The sequence below is a fragment of the Rhinoderma darwinii genome, chromosome 3, assembly GCF_050947455.1.
Source record: "Rhinoderma darwinii isolate aRhiDar2 chromosome 3, aRhiDar2.hap1, whole genome shotgun sequence".
In the NCBI taxonomy this organism is placed as follows: Eukaryota; Metazoa; Chordata; class Amphibia; order Anura; family Rhinodermatidae; genus Rhinoderma; species Rhinoderma darwinii.
The window spans coordinates 27,654,817-27,668,212 of NC_134689.1; the positions used below are offsets into that span (position 1 = coordinate 27,654,817).

General features: G+C 40.5%; 1 protein-coding gene across 2 annotated transcripts in view; it reads right to left on the minus strand.

Moving 5' to 3' along the window:
* The window catches only part of RNF213 (ring finger protein 213), a 223,487-nt gene that overhangs the window by 108,030 nt on the left and 102,061 nt on the right, over positions 1 to 13,396 (minus strand). For both annotated transcript variants that reach the window (XM_075856189.1, XM_075856188.1), the window contains exons 19-23: positions 9,291 to 9,901; positions 5,453 to 5,618; positions 5,112 to 5,329; positions 3,764 to 3,904; positions 2,480 to 2,650 (exon numbers count right to left, since the gene is read on the minus strand). In XM_075856189.1, the coding sequence (XP_075712304.1) occupies positions 2,480 to 2,650; positions 3,764 to 3,904; positions 5,112 to 5,329; positions 5,453 to 5,618; positions 9,291 to 9,901 (1,307 nt within the window). The remainder of the gene's footprint in view (positions 1 to 2,479; positions 2,651 to 3,763; positions 3,905 to 5,111; positions 5,330 to 5,452; positions 5,619 to 9,290; positions 9,902 to 13,396) is intronic.

Genomic DNA, 13,396 nt, shown 5'->3' on the forward strand with positions numbered 1-13,396 from the left:
GTAGTGAGAATTTGAACCCACAGGTGTTTCAAAAAATGTATTAGAGTTGGCCTGTAAAAATGTACAATTATTTTTTTTTTCCACTAAAATTTTATTTTAGCCCTAATTTTTCATTTTCACAAGGACTATCGTAGAAACACCCCATTATTTGTAACGCAATTCCTCTTGAGCATGGCAATACCCCATATGAGGGTATAAACTGCTTTTTGGAAATATGGCAGGGCTCAGAAGGGAAGGCCCAGAAGCCCCATTTGGCTTTTGGAGCGCATATTTTACTTTATTGGTTTCTGGGAACCATGGCGCATATGCAAAACCCTTGAAATACCAGTACAGTGGAAACCCTTGAGAAGTGAAACTACACTGCTTGAGAAATTCATCTGGGGGTATAGTGAGCATTCTGATCCTACAGCTTTTGGTGAATTTATTTAAATTGGGCCGTGAAAAATAAATTATTTTTTTCCCAATATGATGTCGTTTTAGCTTAACATTTTTCATTTTCACATAGACTATAGGAGAAAAACCACCCCCAACGTTTGTAAGGCATCTTCTCCCGAGTAGCAATACCCCATATGTGGTCATAAACTGCTGTTTGGGCACATGGATGATCTCAGAAGGGACGGAGCGACATTTGGCTTTTAGAGCACAGATTTAGATGAATTGGTTTCTGGGGATATGTCCCCTTTGCAGAGCCCTGATGTACCAGTACAGTTGAAATTCTGCAGATGTGACCCTATTTTGGATACTATAACCTTCAAGAAATTCAATTAGGGGTGTAGTGAGCATTTTGACCCCACAAGTGTTTTAAAATTTTTATTAGAATTGGACTGTGAAAATGAAAAATGTAATTTTTTTCCAATAATTTGTTGTTTTAGCTCATAATTTTTAATTTTCGTAAGCATTATAGGAGAAAAGGCACCCCAAAATTTGTTAGCCAATTTCTCCCAAGTAAGGAAACACCCCATATGTGGTCGGAAACTGAAGTTTGGACACACAGCAAGGCTCTAAAGCAACGCATTTAAATTTTTGGAGTGCAGATTTTACAGTATTGGTTTTTCGGATGCCATGGTGCATTGCGCTGAAGTACCAGTATAATAGAAACCCCCGAGAGGTGACCCCATTTTGGAAACTACACCCTCAAAGAATTAATCTTGAGGTATAGTGAGCATTTTGACCCCACAGGCGGTTTTCAGAAGTTAGTACATTGGATGTTGTAGATTGAAAATTGCCATCTTTCCCACAGATATGCCCTTTCAGTGCCCAATATGTTGTGCTCAGCTTGTGCCACTGGAGAGACACAACCCATAAATTGTTAAGCGGGTTCTCCCAAGTATAGTAATACCCCATATGTGGTCATACACTGCTGTTTGCCTGCCAGGCTCAGAAGGACCACCATTTGTCTTTTCGAGTGTAGATTTTGCTTAGTAGAAGTTTTGTTTGGGATTTTACTGATATTTTAGTTTATAATGTGGGGGCATATGTAAGCTTTGCGCATAATAAGGTAGTATTACAATGGGGTAAATAAATAATAAAATTATTAATCAATGTTTGTTGCGGTACGCTTTGAACCAATCCTTTATGCACAAACCAGGTTTTTTAAAGCAGATGTTGCACTTATAAATTATGTCCTTTCTAATCCCCCTTTTGTAACACATTCTACACCTGTCTTGGGTCCTTCCTATGTTTGCAGTTTGGGGTACTTTGCTGGGAAAGTGTTGTCCTTGTACAATATGGGCAAACTCGCTTCCAGCGGAGATTATCAAGTTTTGGGGCAGATGTACTTGGGCCCTCCCTGGTTCTAAAATATTAGGGCCTTGAAACTAAAGGAATGTTCCCATCTGGCCTGCACATCGAAATAACATGTAAGCAGTATACAATGCTATCTGTACGATGTGCACGGCTAACTTCTTGTGCTTTTTACTTTCAGTTTTCTCTTGTCTACACAATCAGGGAACCAACAATTCTAGGAGCAAATCATACAATGCATAGAGAAGACTGCTCGCAATACAGTGAAGTACATAATGTACGCACTCTAAAAGCCTATTTCTCACTGTAAGGGTCTAGTAAATTTGACCCATGAAGGACTTTAACTTTTTATAAAGTAAAATGAACACTAAAATGAGCACTGCTCAATCTACTTACATGTGTTGTTTAAACTCTTTGCTCTTTAAGGGCATATGGATATAAAAGAGGGGGGTCCCTTGTTCGTTTTAGCGAGAATGAAGAGCCGCTGCAAGGAGCATCTCTCCCTCTGGTACATCTGTGCATTACATTGATGGCCATAGATTATAAGAGGCGCTGAAGAATGATTGAAGATTTGTCATATGGCAGCACTGATTTTCTATGAACAGTTTTGATGCAATTTTTTAAAAAAATGCTGCAAAACCATCATGGTTTAGAACAGGATTTCCCAAGACTGCGGGAAAAATGTTTTGATGTGTGGCCTCATCCTTATATACCATTGATGTTTTTGTTATTTTACCTCTGAAAACCTTTCAACCTCGTTGTTGCTCTGGTCTCCTTTCGCGGACATAAGCATAAGTTTATTCAGTAATTCCTTCAACTCCTCCAGTGTGTAACAGCGTTCATTTATGCTGCTGTCTTCTTCTTCTCCTTCTTGAAGATTCAATTGTATCACACTGTCGGGGGTAATCTGTACAAATCGTAAAGTATCATGTGAACAATATATATTGTAATATTAGTAATATATAAGGCCAAGTTTACATCTGCGTCAGGGCTCCGTTCCGATATTCCGTCTGAGCTGAGCCCTGACTGACACAAACGGAAACCATATGTCTCCGTTTCCATCACCATTGATTTCAATAGTGACGAATCCGGTGCCAATGGTTTATATTTGTCCCCGTTGTGCAAGGTTTCCGTTGTTTTGATGGAATCAACAGCGTAGTCGACTAGCGCATTCCGTCCTGGAACCCGCATGGAATACCTAAAAAAAAAACGCACCAAATTGTGGTGCAGTTTTTTGAGGCGGAATATCCGCTGCAGAAAAAGGTTTATACTTACCCCGTTCTCCGTAGTCATGGCGATACTGTAGTAGTGCAGTCAAGCCTCTTAAGAAGACACTGCAGACCATGTGCCCACTGCAGCCTGTGAATGGCTAGCAGTCACGAGATGAAATGTCATCCCAGGAGGTCGGCCTGGACGGAGAACAGAAGAACCCGTCGTTCTGACAATGCCAAGTTGGTAAGTATAAACCTTTGTATTAATTTTAAATGAAAAAAGCTATTTTTTTCTGAGTTGCGATTTTTGAGGCCGAATCGCAGATTTTCTGCCGCAAAAATCGTAATATTTCCCATTTGCTTTGAGTTTTACCTCCCCGTTGAATTCAATGGGGAAAACGTGCAACAGAACAGAAGCGATTACGAAGCATAAATCGACAGGCAGGTCAGTTTATGAACGTTTTTTCTGCTGATTTTTTACGCACAATTTGCTAAAAACTCATCCACACTGCTGCTACTGTATTACACTGCAGATTTTCCGCAATTAAATACGCAGGGTTTACGCTACGTGTGGACCTACCCCAAAGGTGATCATTTGTTTTTACCAGAACATCCCATGTCAATAATGGCTGGAATATGAAGTTACGACAATCATTTTGTCATGATACAAAATAGTTTAGATATGATCAACCAAAATCTTTTAATTATTAGCAAAATTGAACACACATGCTTAAACAGTCTGATTGTTAATTCCATACACTAAATACACGCATGAACAACGAAAAACTCACTATTTTCAGAATAATCACCTTTTTGTTGTCTTTCGGTGCTTGGATTATGTACATTCCCTTTTTGTTTATTGTAGTTGCGAATGACAACGAGGACAATTCCACGGATCCGTGACTTTCTTTCACAGTTTTCAACCACTCTGTATGGCGAGCAGAATCTTTCTAAAGAAATGGAGTCAGAAACACTTAGGTAGTTATTAAACTTTGAACAATTTGTTAGATGTGTACCCCCAACTACAGATATAGCCCAGTTTATCTTGACTCATATCATGCTGCAGCAAGTTATCAAACACAACAAAACTACAAACCCCATAAATTGGGTATGTATAACGGCACAATAACAATACCTTGATAAGTTGCAAAAATAGAAAAATATTTATTGACATAAACTTCTCTTACATAGTTTAAAAACATTTCAACTGGCATATAAACATTCTAAACAACAGTCTTGGGGGCTACCACCATATGTGGTTGAGATAGGCGCCCTACTCAGACACCAATCCCCTCAATACAATAAGCTGCTACATAGAATGACTCGATTAGGCTTCGTTCACATCTGCGTTGGGGTCCCGTTCTGACGTTCCGTTGGAGGTTTCAGTCAGAACGGGACCCTGAACAGACACAAACGGAAACCAGAAGTTTCCGTTTCCATCACCATTGATTTCAATGGTGACGGATCCAGTACCCATGGTTTCCATTTGTCTCTGCTGTGCACTGGACCCGTCGTTTTGTCGGAAGCAATAGCGTAATCGACTACAATGGTGATGGAAACGGAACCCTATTCAGTCTATTCAGGATCCCGTTCTGACGGAAACCTATGACGGAACATCAGAACAGGACCCCAACGCAGATGTGAACGAAGCCTTATCCATATATCTTGAAATACATAGTAGTACAAAATATTGCATCAATGAAAGCAGATAATATGTACAGCAAAATATGCCAAGATAGGGTATGATGATTGACCCCCCCCCCCCCCCAAGTGTGACAATCAGAGAACAGATGTCCTCCCTGATTGGTAAGAGGGGTAATAACATGAAGAAATGTTCTTGTATCCCCTTCTCACTTAGGTCACTGAAAGACTGTATTGGGGAAGAGACGTCAAAAACAGCAAGTGCTGCGTCCCAAAATATTATACTTAGAGCTTTAAGCCTGAGGTCAATAGGAAGCTAATATTCTAGGCTTTAATATACCAAGATCTAAGCTTTAGCCCCTTATAATGTAGTCCCGGCAAGTGTTTAAAAGGGTTAAGCTCTTATTGACCCAGCAACAACTTTTTTTGACATATTATCTGAAGCACTACTCGGTTTCTTATTTTTTTTTTCCAAACTACAACACCGTATTCTATAGATACATCTAATATACTAACCAACTTTTTGGGGAGGTTTCGGTCACTTCGTAAAGCTTTCCACAGTTTTTGCAAACAGGTCATTAAATCATCAAATCCAGAATGTGATTTCAGTTCGTATAGTAAAGATGAATAACCCAGAACTGCATCATGGAAACAGGCAACACGATCTACGTCCATATCATTCTCACCAGCAGAGATGGAGGCCAGGTCAACAAAAACTTTTAATTCATTGACATCTAAAATAGAATTAAAAATAATGTGGCTCAACAATGAAACGTTGGCAGCAGTCACTCATACTATTCAAAACTGTCAAATTAATTACAATATCTTTACCAAACAATTAACATAATGTCGTTTACCTCCCAAAGCTTCTTTCACCCAAATGAAAAAGTCTTTTCTTAATACAACTTCCTTAAGACATTCGATATGTTCATCTTTTATTTCTGACAAAAGTTTTCTTGTTTTCATCACTTCATCATTTATGCAAGAAAGTGGCATTTGTTTACAGTTTTCAAAGTTTTCAGCCTAAATCACCAAGCAAAAAAAAAACAAAAAACTAAATTAAGCTAAAAGAGAGAGAGATTATATATAATTATTATATTAAAATACTCTATTCTGTATGAGATACATCGGACTATGAGGTAGTGAGATCTTACAGTATATGTGGGCTGCATAACGTGCTAAATCTGGGAGATTTCTGGGAGATCTACAGGGCCAGTCGAAAATCTGGTCACGTTCTACTCAATGTAACCAATAAACTGTAAAACACACAGATAAACATTTTATATTTTAGATCCTCTAAAGTAGGCAAGCCCTGACTTTGCACACTATAGGCTTTCTGTCAAACTACCGGGTATGATTTTCCAACAAAACATTAAAATTAGGCAATATTTTATTCTCCTCAAATAAGTCTCGGGGCTTGGAGGAAAGGGAACCTTCCTAAATCCTCAAAGCAAGTCAAAATTCAAATAAAAGACCTCAAGTAATTAATGGGTTACCATCTAATACTTCACTGACCAAACAGACTTTGCTGCGATGTATTCACAGGTGTTGGCGAGAATCTCAATGGGTCTTTTGTGTCTTGTAGTCATCGTTCCTGTATCCTTCATATCTCAAGTGGGCAAAACGTGAGTGGGAAAATCTGTGTTTGTACCTTTGATGAGCTTGTTTTAACCACAATTTTATATAGTATAATGAATTGTATAATGAATGGGATATACTTCTTAAACTCAAAACAAGTTGTCCGGTGTTGCACTATTATTCTCTCTGTGTATTTTCAGGCTGAGAATATGGGAGCAAGGACTACTAGATAAATACCCCCCATTGATATTTCTACCAGCACCTGTGAACACATAGCAGCAAAGCGCTCTGAGCATTGGAAAGCACACTTTGATAGCTAAAGGTCTTTTATGTTAAATTTTACATGATATTCTAGCAGTCTTGAAGGGGTTTCCAAAAAGGACAAGCACTTGTTGGCTGCTTTATCTTCACTCTCCACTCCAACCTTTTCCAAAACGTCTCTATCAGGTTTAGATCAAGTGACTGTGAAAGCCAGGTCATCTGATGCAGCAATTCCTCAATCTCTTTGCATATCGAATAGTTCTTAGGGTATGTTCACACAGGTCCGATATGTTGCCGAAAACTACGCAGCAAATCCGACCCAGTCCGCTGAGAATTTCAGCCAAAAGTCTGCACCAAATCATGTTTACATTTTCTGCTGCGGACACCAGATGAGAGGATAAAAAATAAAGTATCCTCCCCTGGTCTCTATTAGCGAAGTGTCACTCCTCAAGGGGCTGGTGTCGGTGCTGCTGGCTTCCTGGAAGGAAGTTTTTTCCCATGTAACTGTTGCAGCCTGTGAATGACTGCACATCGGGGGAAACGTCATCCAAGGAGGCTGGCAGCACGGAGACCAGGTGCTCTATGGGAACGACAGGGGAGGTGAATATTGTCTGTTGTTTTTCTATTTCAAAGAGGACATTTTTTTTACTTGATTTCTGCTGCGGATTCCCAGCAAACATTTGCAACATTTGTGATTTGTTGCGGAATTTCACTTCCAGATTGAACTCAATGGGATAAGTCTGCAACAAACATGAAATCATTACACAGCATATATTGACATGCTGTGTACTAAAAAATCTGCACCGCAGGTTAACTTCTCCGCAGAAATTTTCTGCAACGTGCGTTTGAGATTTTAGAAATCTCATCCGCTTTACTGCACTCTAATATGCTGTCAATTTTCCATCCTCTAAGCCAGACATTAAATCCATAGCAGTTGAGAAGATTTTACATGTGCAGATATTTGTCCATGTGTAACCACGCCGATAAACACTACAGCTTGTCAATCGGCGGTCATTTGCTTCATTCAAATGGAGCAATGATTGTGAGTATGGGGGCGAACGATCATTACTTCGATTGTTTGACCCCATACATTAGAATCTTGTTGGCCGCACATCCCCCATCTACACAGGGACATGTGCTGTCGACCAGTGACCAATTTTATTGCCGCATAAAAGATCACTTTTTTATCGGCTGTTCGCTGCCCTATTTACACTGGGCATAGATGAACAAGCATTCATACAAACGCTTGTTCACCCGATAATTGGCTCGTGTAAAAAAGGGCCTTTACAGTACGTGTGAGAGTAGCCTGCGTCTGCAAAAAAAAAAAATATCCACAGCAAAATCTGCACCGTAAAGGGAGAATTCCACAACATGCCGTAAAATCTGTATCTATTTTTTTCCCGCTGCATGTGAATGAGGTGTCACAACCCTCGGAAACTTGTTGCAAACAGCCAGTCTGCAATGCCCCATGTTTGAACTCAACCGTGCAAAACAATATTCCAAAATGTGAATCTGTGCTCTTGGCCTCAAGGCCTAAAATACCAAAGGAATAACATTTAGCATCAAAGAGTTAGTAATAGCATTCATTAAAAAAAAAGTCTTAAGCTTACCCAACCAAAAGTTTCCAAATTGATTTCTGACCTCTTTATAGATATATTAATATTTCATGAAAATAAACAGACATAAATATTTCATATTGAAAAAGACTCATGCTTAAAAAGTATACAAGGAAAGATTTAGGTTGGAATCCCACATTCAGATTTTTGAGCCAAAGCCAAGAGTGAATCCAATAAGAAGGAAAAGTATGAAAGCAACTGATTCTTCTCCTCTCTTTTGGACTCCTGGCTTGGCAAGAAACGTCATCAAAAACTGCTATGAAAACGGTCTTTAGATTATTGTAAATTATTATTTTACAATGAGGATGTCAGGAAATTTTGAAGGGATGTAAATAAATTACCACAAGATGTGGGGTTTAACTGCCTTTTTTTCTCATACTGGGAATCTTAATGATTCAAATGTTAAAAGTGCATAAGACAAAAATAATGGTGAATAAACTGTTATTTCTGGCATAAATTTTAGCAACACGTAGCTGGCCATCTCCAAGGAATAGAAAGATACAGTGAGACAGCGTGGTTAAAAGGGGTTGTCCAGTCCTAAGACATTGATGACCTATCCTCCGAATCCCAGCACCCCCGCTGATCAGCTGTTTTAAAGGGCCCGCAGCGCTCGTTCAAGCGCCGATTCCTCTTCATATTTCCTTTACTGCTCACACTGTGAATCGCCGACACACATCTAGTGGTGGTTTAAATGTACAGCCTTCTCCCATTGAAGGGAATGGGAGAAGGATGTAATACTTTGAACCGCCATTACAAGTGTGTTGGCGATTCACAGCGTGAGCAGCAAAGGAAATGAGGGGGAACGGCGCTCAAACGAGCCCCTTCAAAACAGGTGATCGGCGGGGGTGCCGGGAGTCGGACGCGACCAATCAGATATTGATGGTATATCCTGGGGATAGGCCATCAATGTCTTGAGACTGGACAACACATTTAAACCTGGTTGACCAAACAAAATCCAGTATTTTAAATATAAACCAAAGTAAGTTTCTTAAAATTTGAAAATTGTGCAATTTTTATTTTTTTCGCCTGCTAAGTGGTGGGAGGTGGTTGGATGAGATCAGGGAATAATGAAAAGATGTGATTGTTGTATTGGATTCCTTTTGAAAATCAGAGCAATAAAAGAAAACAAACTTTTATAAACTGATTTCCGATCTGTTTGTAGATACTTATTCATTCATTGTTCTCATGCAAATTAACCGATATACATATTTGATACTGAGAAAGTTTAAAAAGTACTCACAAAATCAAGCAGTGTTTTCAAGGTTTGAAAATTTCCAGAGAGATTTAAAGAAGTTTTCACTTCATATATGACTTCTGCTGAACGGAAGGCTAAGTCAAGCTGGTGATACTGCTCAATCTGCTTCACGCGTTGAGAGATCCATGCACCCTTGTCCTTATTTCCCAAACGACACAATTGTATAAATTCTTCTTCTAAATCTTTGTAGTTATTTTTGAAATCTTTCAAAAATTTGTCAACAACTTCAAATGTAACTTCCCCTGTCTTTAAATTATGGTAAATAGTTTTACAACGTTCAAGGCAGGGGGAGAATAGTTGATTCCTTATGTCTACTATTGTTACTTCAGCATCGTCTTCATCTTGACTTTCATCACTGTCTAAATCTCGGAAGCGGTTTGCAAATAAATCCTCTTGTTCCCAGCAAGTACCGAAAACATGACTGTTTCTGAAATTGTGTACACTGCAAGCCATGTCCATTACGTCAGCTGACAGTTCGTAGTAGGACACTGAATCTCCTTCGAATCCTTCATCGAGAATCTTAACAGATATTAAATCATTCAGTTTTTTTGGTCCCAGATTTTGTGAATGCTTCCTTTGAACTTCAGAAACATTTACTGTGATTAAAGGAATAGAAAACAGTGGCTTTAATTAATGGTCACTAACTTTCTAACAAACTATGCATAAATCAATAGTACAAGAAAACATCAGTAACTTTGTAATATATCTTATTATAGGAAAATGTTTCTATATATGTGAACGATAGAGAAAGGAGAGCAGGATACTTCTCTATGTGTGCAGTGTATAGAAGACATGATAGCTGTTAGGTTCTGCACACTAACTCAGAGAAATCTAGGCCTTGTTCACACAGCGTTCTTTTTCCGCGATTTACGCACAGAAAAACGCATCAAAAACGCTTGCTTTAAGCTCTCCATACAGCGCGTTGTCTTTTACGCTCGCCTGTTTAAAAAACGCGTCGTGCAAAAAAAGTAGTGTCAGGTCAATTCTTTGGCCGTAAAACGTGCCTAATTCCCATAATCAATGTAAGTCCTAATTACGTACCCAAAAAGGCGTGCGAAAAACGCGTAAAAAATGCCTGTACTTTATAAAGCGTTTTTGACGCGTTTACACGTCAGGTTTTTTTAGCGCCGTGTGAACAAGGCCTTAGAGAAAAAAATCAGAATACAACTCATTTAATGGCGCGAAAAAGTGTTATTTCTCATGTACAAATATATGACAACTAAGGCCTCATGCACACGACCGTAGCCATGTGCACGGCCGTGATTTTCGGGTCGGCCGGCCACGGAGTGACAGCCGCGAGCCGCCCGCAAATCGCGGGCTGTGAACATGGCCGCGGCCATTATTTTCAATGAGCTCGGACCACAGAACACGGCCGTAATAAGACTTGCCCGTTTTTTCTGCGGTGCGGGCTCCTGGGCCATGCACTGACCGTGAAAACCACAGTCGTGTGCATGGCCCCATAGGAATGAATGGGGCCGCAATTCTCCCGTGGATTTTCGGGGGAATTGCGGCCGCAAAAGCACGTTCGTGTGCATGAGGCCTTATTCTAATAAAGTACCTAGAAAGGTTAAGGATGCTTTAAATATGATCATTTAAAACTCATCACACTGTAGCTGTAATGCTTTCTAAAAGATTGATATACTTCATATGAAAAAGTAATAAATTACAGAAAAGCATACCATCTGTTATTACATATAAAGTACATATATGAACACATTAGCCAATGGATGCCACATGTGGAAAGTGGTTAAAGGGATTGTCCAGATTACAAAAATATGGCTGATTTTCTTCCAAAAAAAGCACTACAGTTGTTCATGAGTTGTGTCTGGTATTGGAGCTCAGCTCCAGTTTTTAATATTATAAATTTTTTGTTTATAGAATAGCAAACCATAACATTTTTTAATAAACATGTATTTAAAATACTGCTCACATGCCTTACTTATACCAGTAGAGTAGACCCGTGTGATGCATCTACAGGCTACCTGATTAGGTCTAAACATGGTGTCAGTCATGTGACACCTCCCATATATCATGTGACCCCATGACATTCATTTAGTAACTGGATTATATGACATAGGACATGTTCTGGTCACATGACATGTGAAAGGTCAAATAACGGATCTTATATTTAGTTGTTAGCAGTGGATTATTCAAGTCACTGCCCAAGTGTGTAACAGTTGTTTATTGAATAGCAAATCTTAAAGTATTTCTAAGTACAGCTGTACATTTCAGCAGACCTTTTAGTCTCTGTGCAGGAGCATCTCCCTTATTGCTTTTCCTGTCTCCTGCATGAGAGTGTGCGTAAAGTTAATGTTATTGACTACAACCCCTAGAGACAGGTGTGTAAAGAACCGTAGTGTCATAACTAGGGGTGTAACTAGGAAAGACTAGGCCCCATAGAAGACTTTTGACAGGGCCCCCTTCTCCCCTGGGTGCCACACACAGCCCCCAACTTGAAGATAGTGCCCCCTGTAGATTGTGCGATAAAGCCCCCCCTGTAGACAGTGCTGTACAGTCCCCTGTAGAGTGTGTCACCCCCTTGTCGATAGTGCCCCCCTCCGCTCTTGAAAACAATGCCATACACCCCCCTTGTAGATAGTGCCCCCACCTCCCCCTTGTAAATAGTGCCATACAGCCCCACCTTTTAGATAGCGCCCCCCACATCCCCTTTGTTGATAGCACCCCCCACCTCCACCTTGACAATAGCACCCCCAAATAAAACCCAAAAAGTTATACTCACTTAGGCCCCATTCCTGTGAGAAACTGAGCTTTTCCACAGCTTCCTCAACATTGATGGGATCCTTGCATAAGTCGCCGTGATCCAGTGACGGCCTGCGCAGGAATCCAGCCACTGCGCTGAACAGCCTGCAGCCTAGTAAATGGCAGAACAGGGAGATACCTCCCCGCTCTGCCATAGTGTTCAATAGGACACAGATACTATTGAATATGGAGTTGCTACTGCTGTAGCAGCCATAGTGATGCCACCGGGCATCTTTCCTTCTATCGCGACCATTTAACTCCTTAGATGTCACTGTCTTTGTCGAACCGTGGCATCTAAGTGGTTTACAGAGGAGGGGGGCTCCCTCTGTCACCCATTGGCGGCCCGCAAATGCGATCGCGGGCCAACGATGGGTTGCCATAACAGCCGGGGGCCTAACAAAGGCCCCCAGGCCTTCCCTGACTATATGCCTATTTGGTCGTGCTAGAGGCATGGCCTAATATATTGCCCGTCGGTTTTACACTGACAGGCAATAATGCCTTTGTATACTAAGTATACCAAAGCATTATATAAACGATCAAAAGATTGTATAGCGAAGTCTCCTAGTGGGACTCAAAAAATAATTAATTAATGTGAAATGAAAATTATTAATAAAGGTGCACAGTAAAAACAAAATAAAAACAATTTTTTCCAAAAAAGGCAGGGGTGGGATCTGGCTGGATCGCCACGATTCTCCCGAACCAGATGTTAAAATTACAGATGGTTCGCATAACCGGAGTGAAGTGGGAGCCCGGAACCAGTCCCCTGCACTCAATTGTATCCGTGTCCTTAGGACGCAAATACAATTGATTTCCCTAGCATTGCCCCGGCGAGGCACAGAATGCCTCACCATTCGGCGCTTTAGCAATGACACAGTTGGTGCGATGACGTCATCGCGACACTGCATTGTTCCGCTGTATGAGGCCTGGCGTCGCCGGAGGATGGGCTGGGAACGGGGACAAGTAAGAATACAATTTTTTTTTCTTACAGAGGGCAGTGTTGGGGTCCCAATCTATAGGAGACTATATAGGGGGCCCTATCTACAGGGAACTATGGAAACCAATGACATGAAGTTCCCAGTGCACAGTTTTCGTGCGGATGTTAATGTCAGAGATGTTATTGAGTCATTAGAGCGTTGGTGACTTTTATGCACCTCAGTAAGTGGTCACCCAGTTTTCTAACTTACGTGGTCATCCACTTAGTGGGTGTGTTGCTGTAGTTCCTAAACGCTTCCACTTTGCAATACTACTACTCACAGTTGATCATGAATATCTAGGAGAGAAGAAATTTTACGAACGGACTTGTTTCAATGTAGCATCCCATTACAGTACAG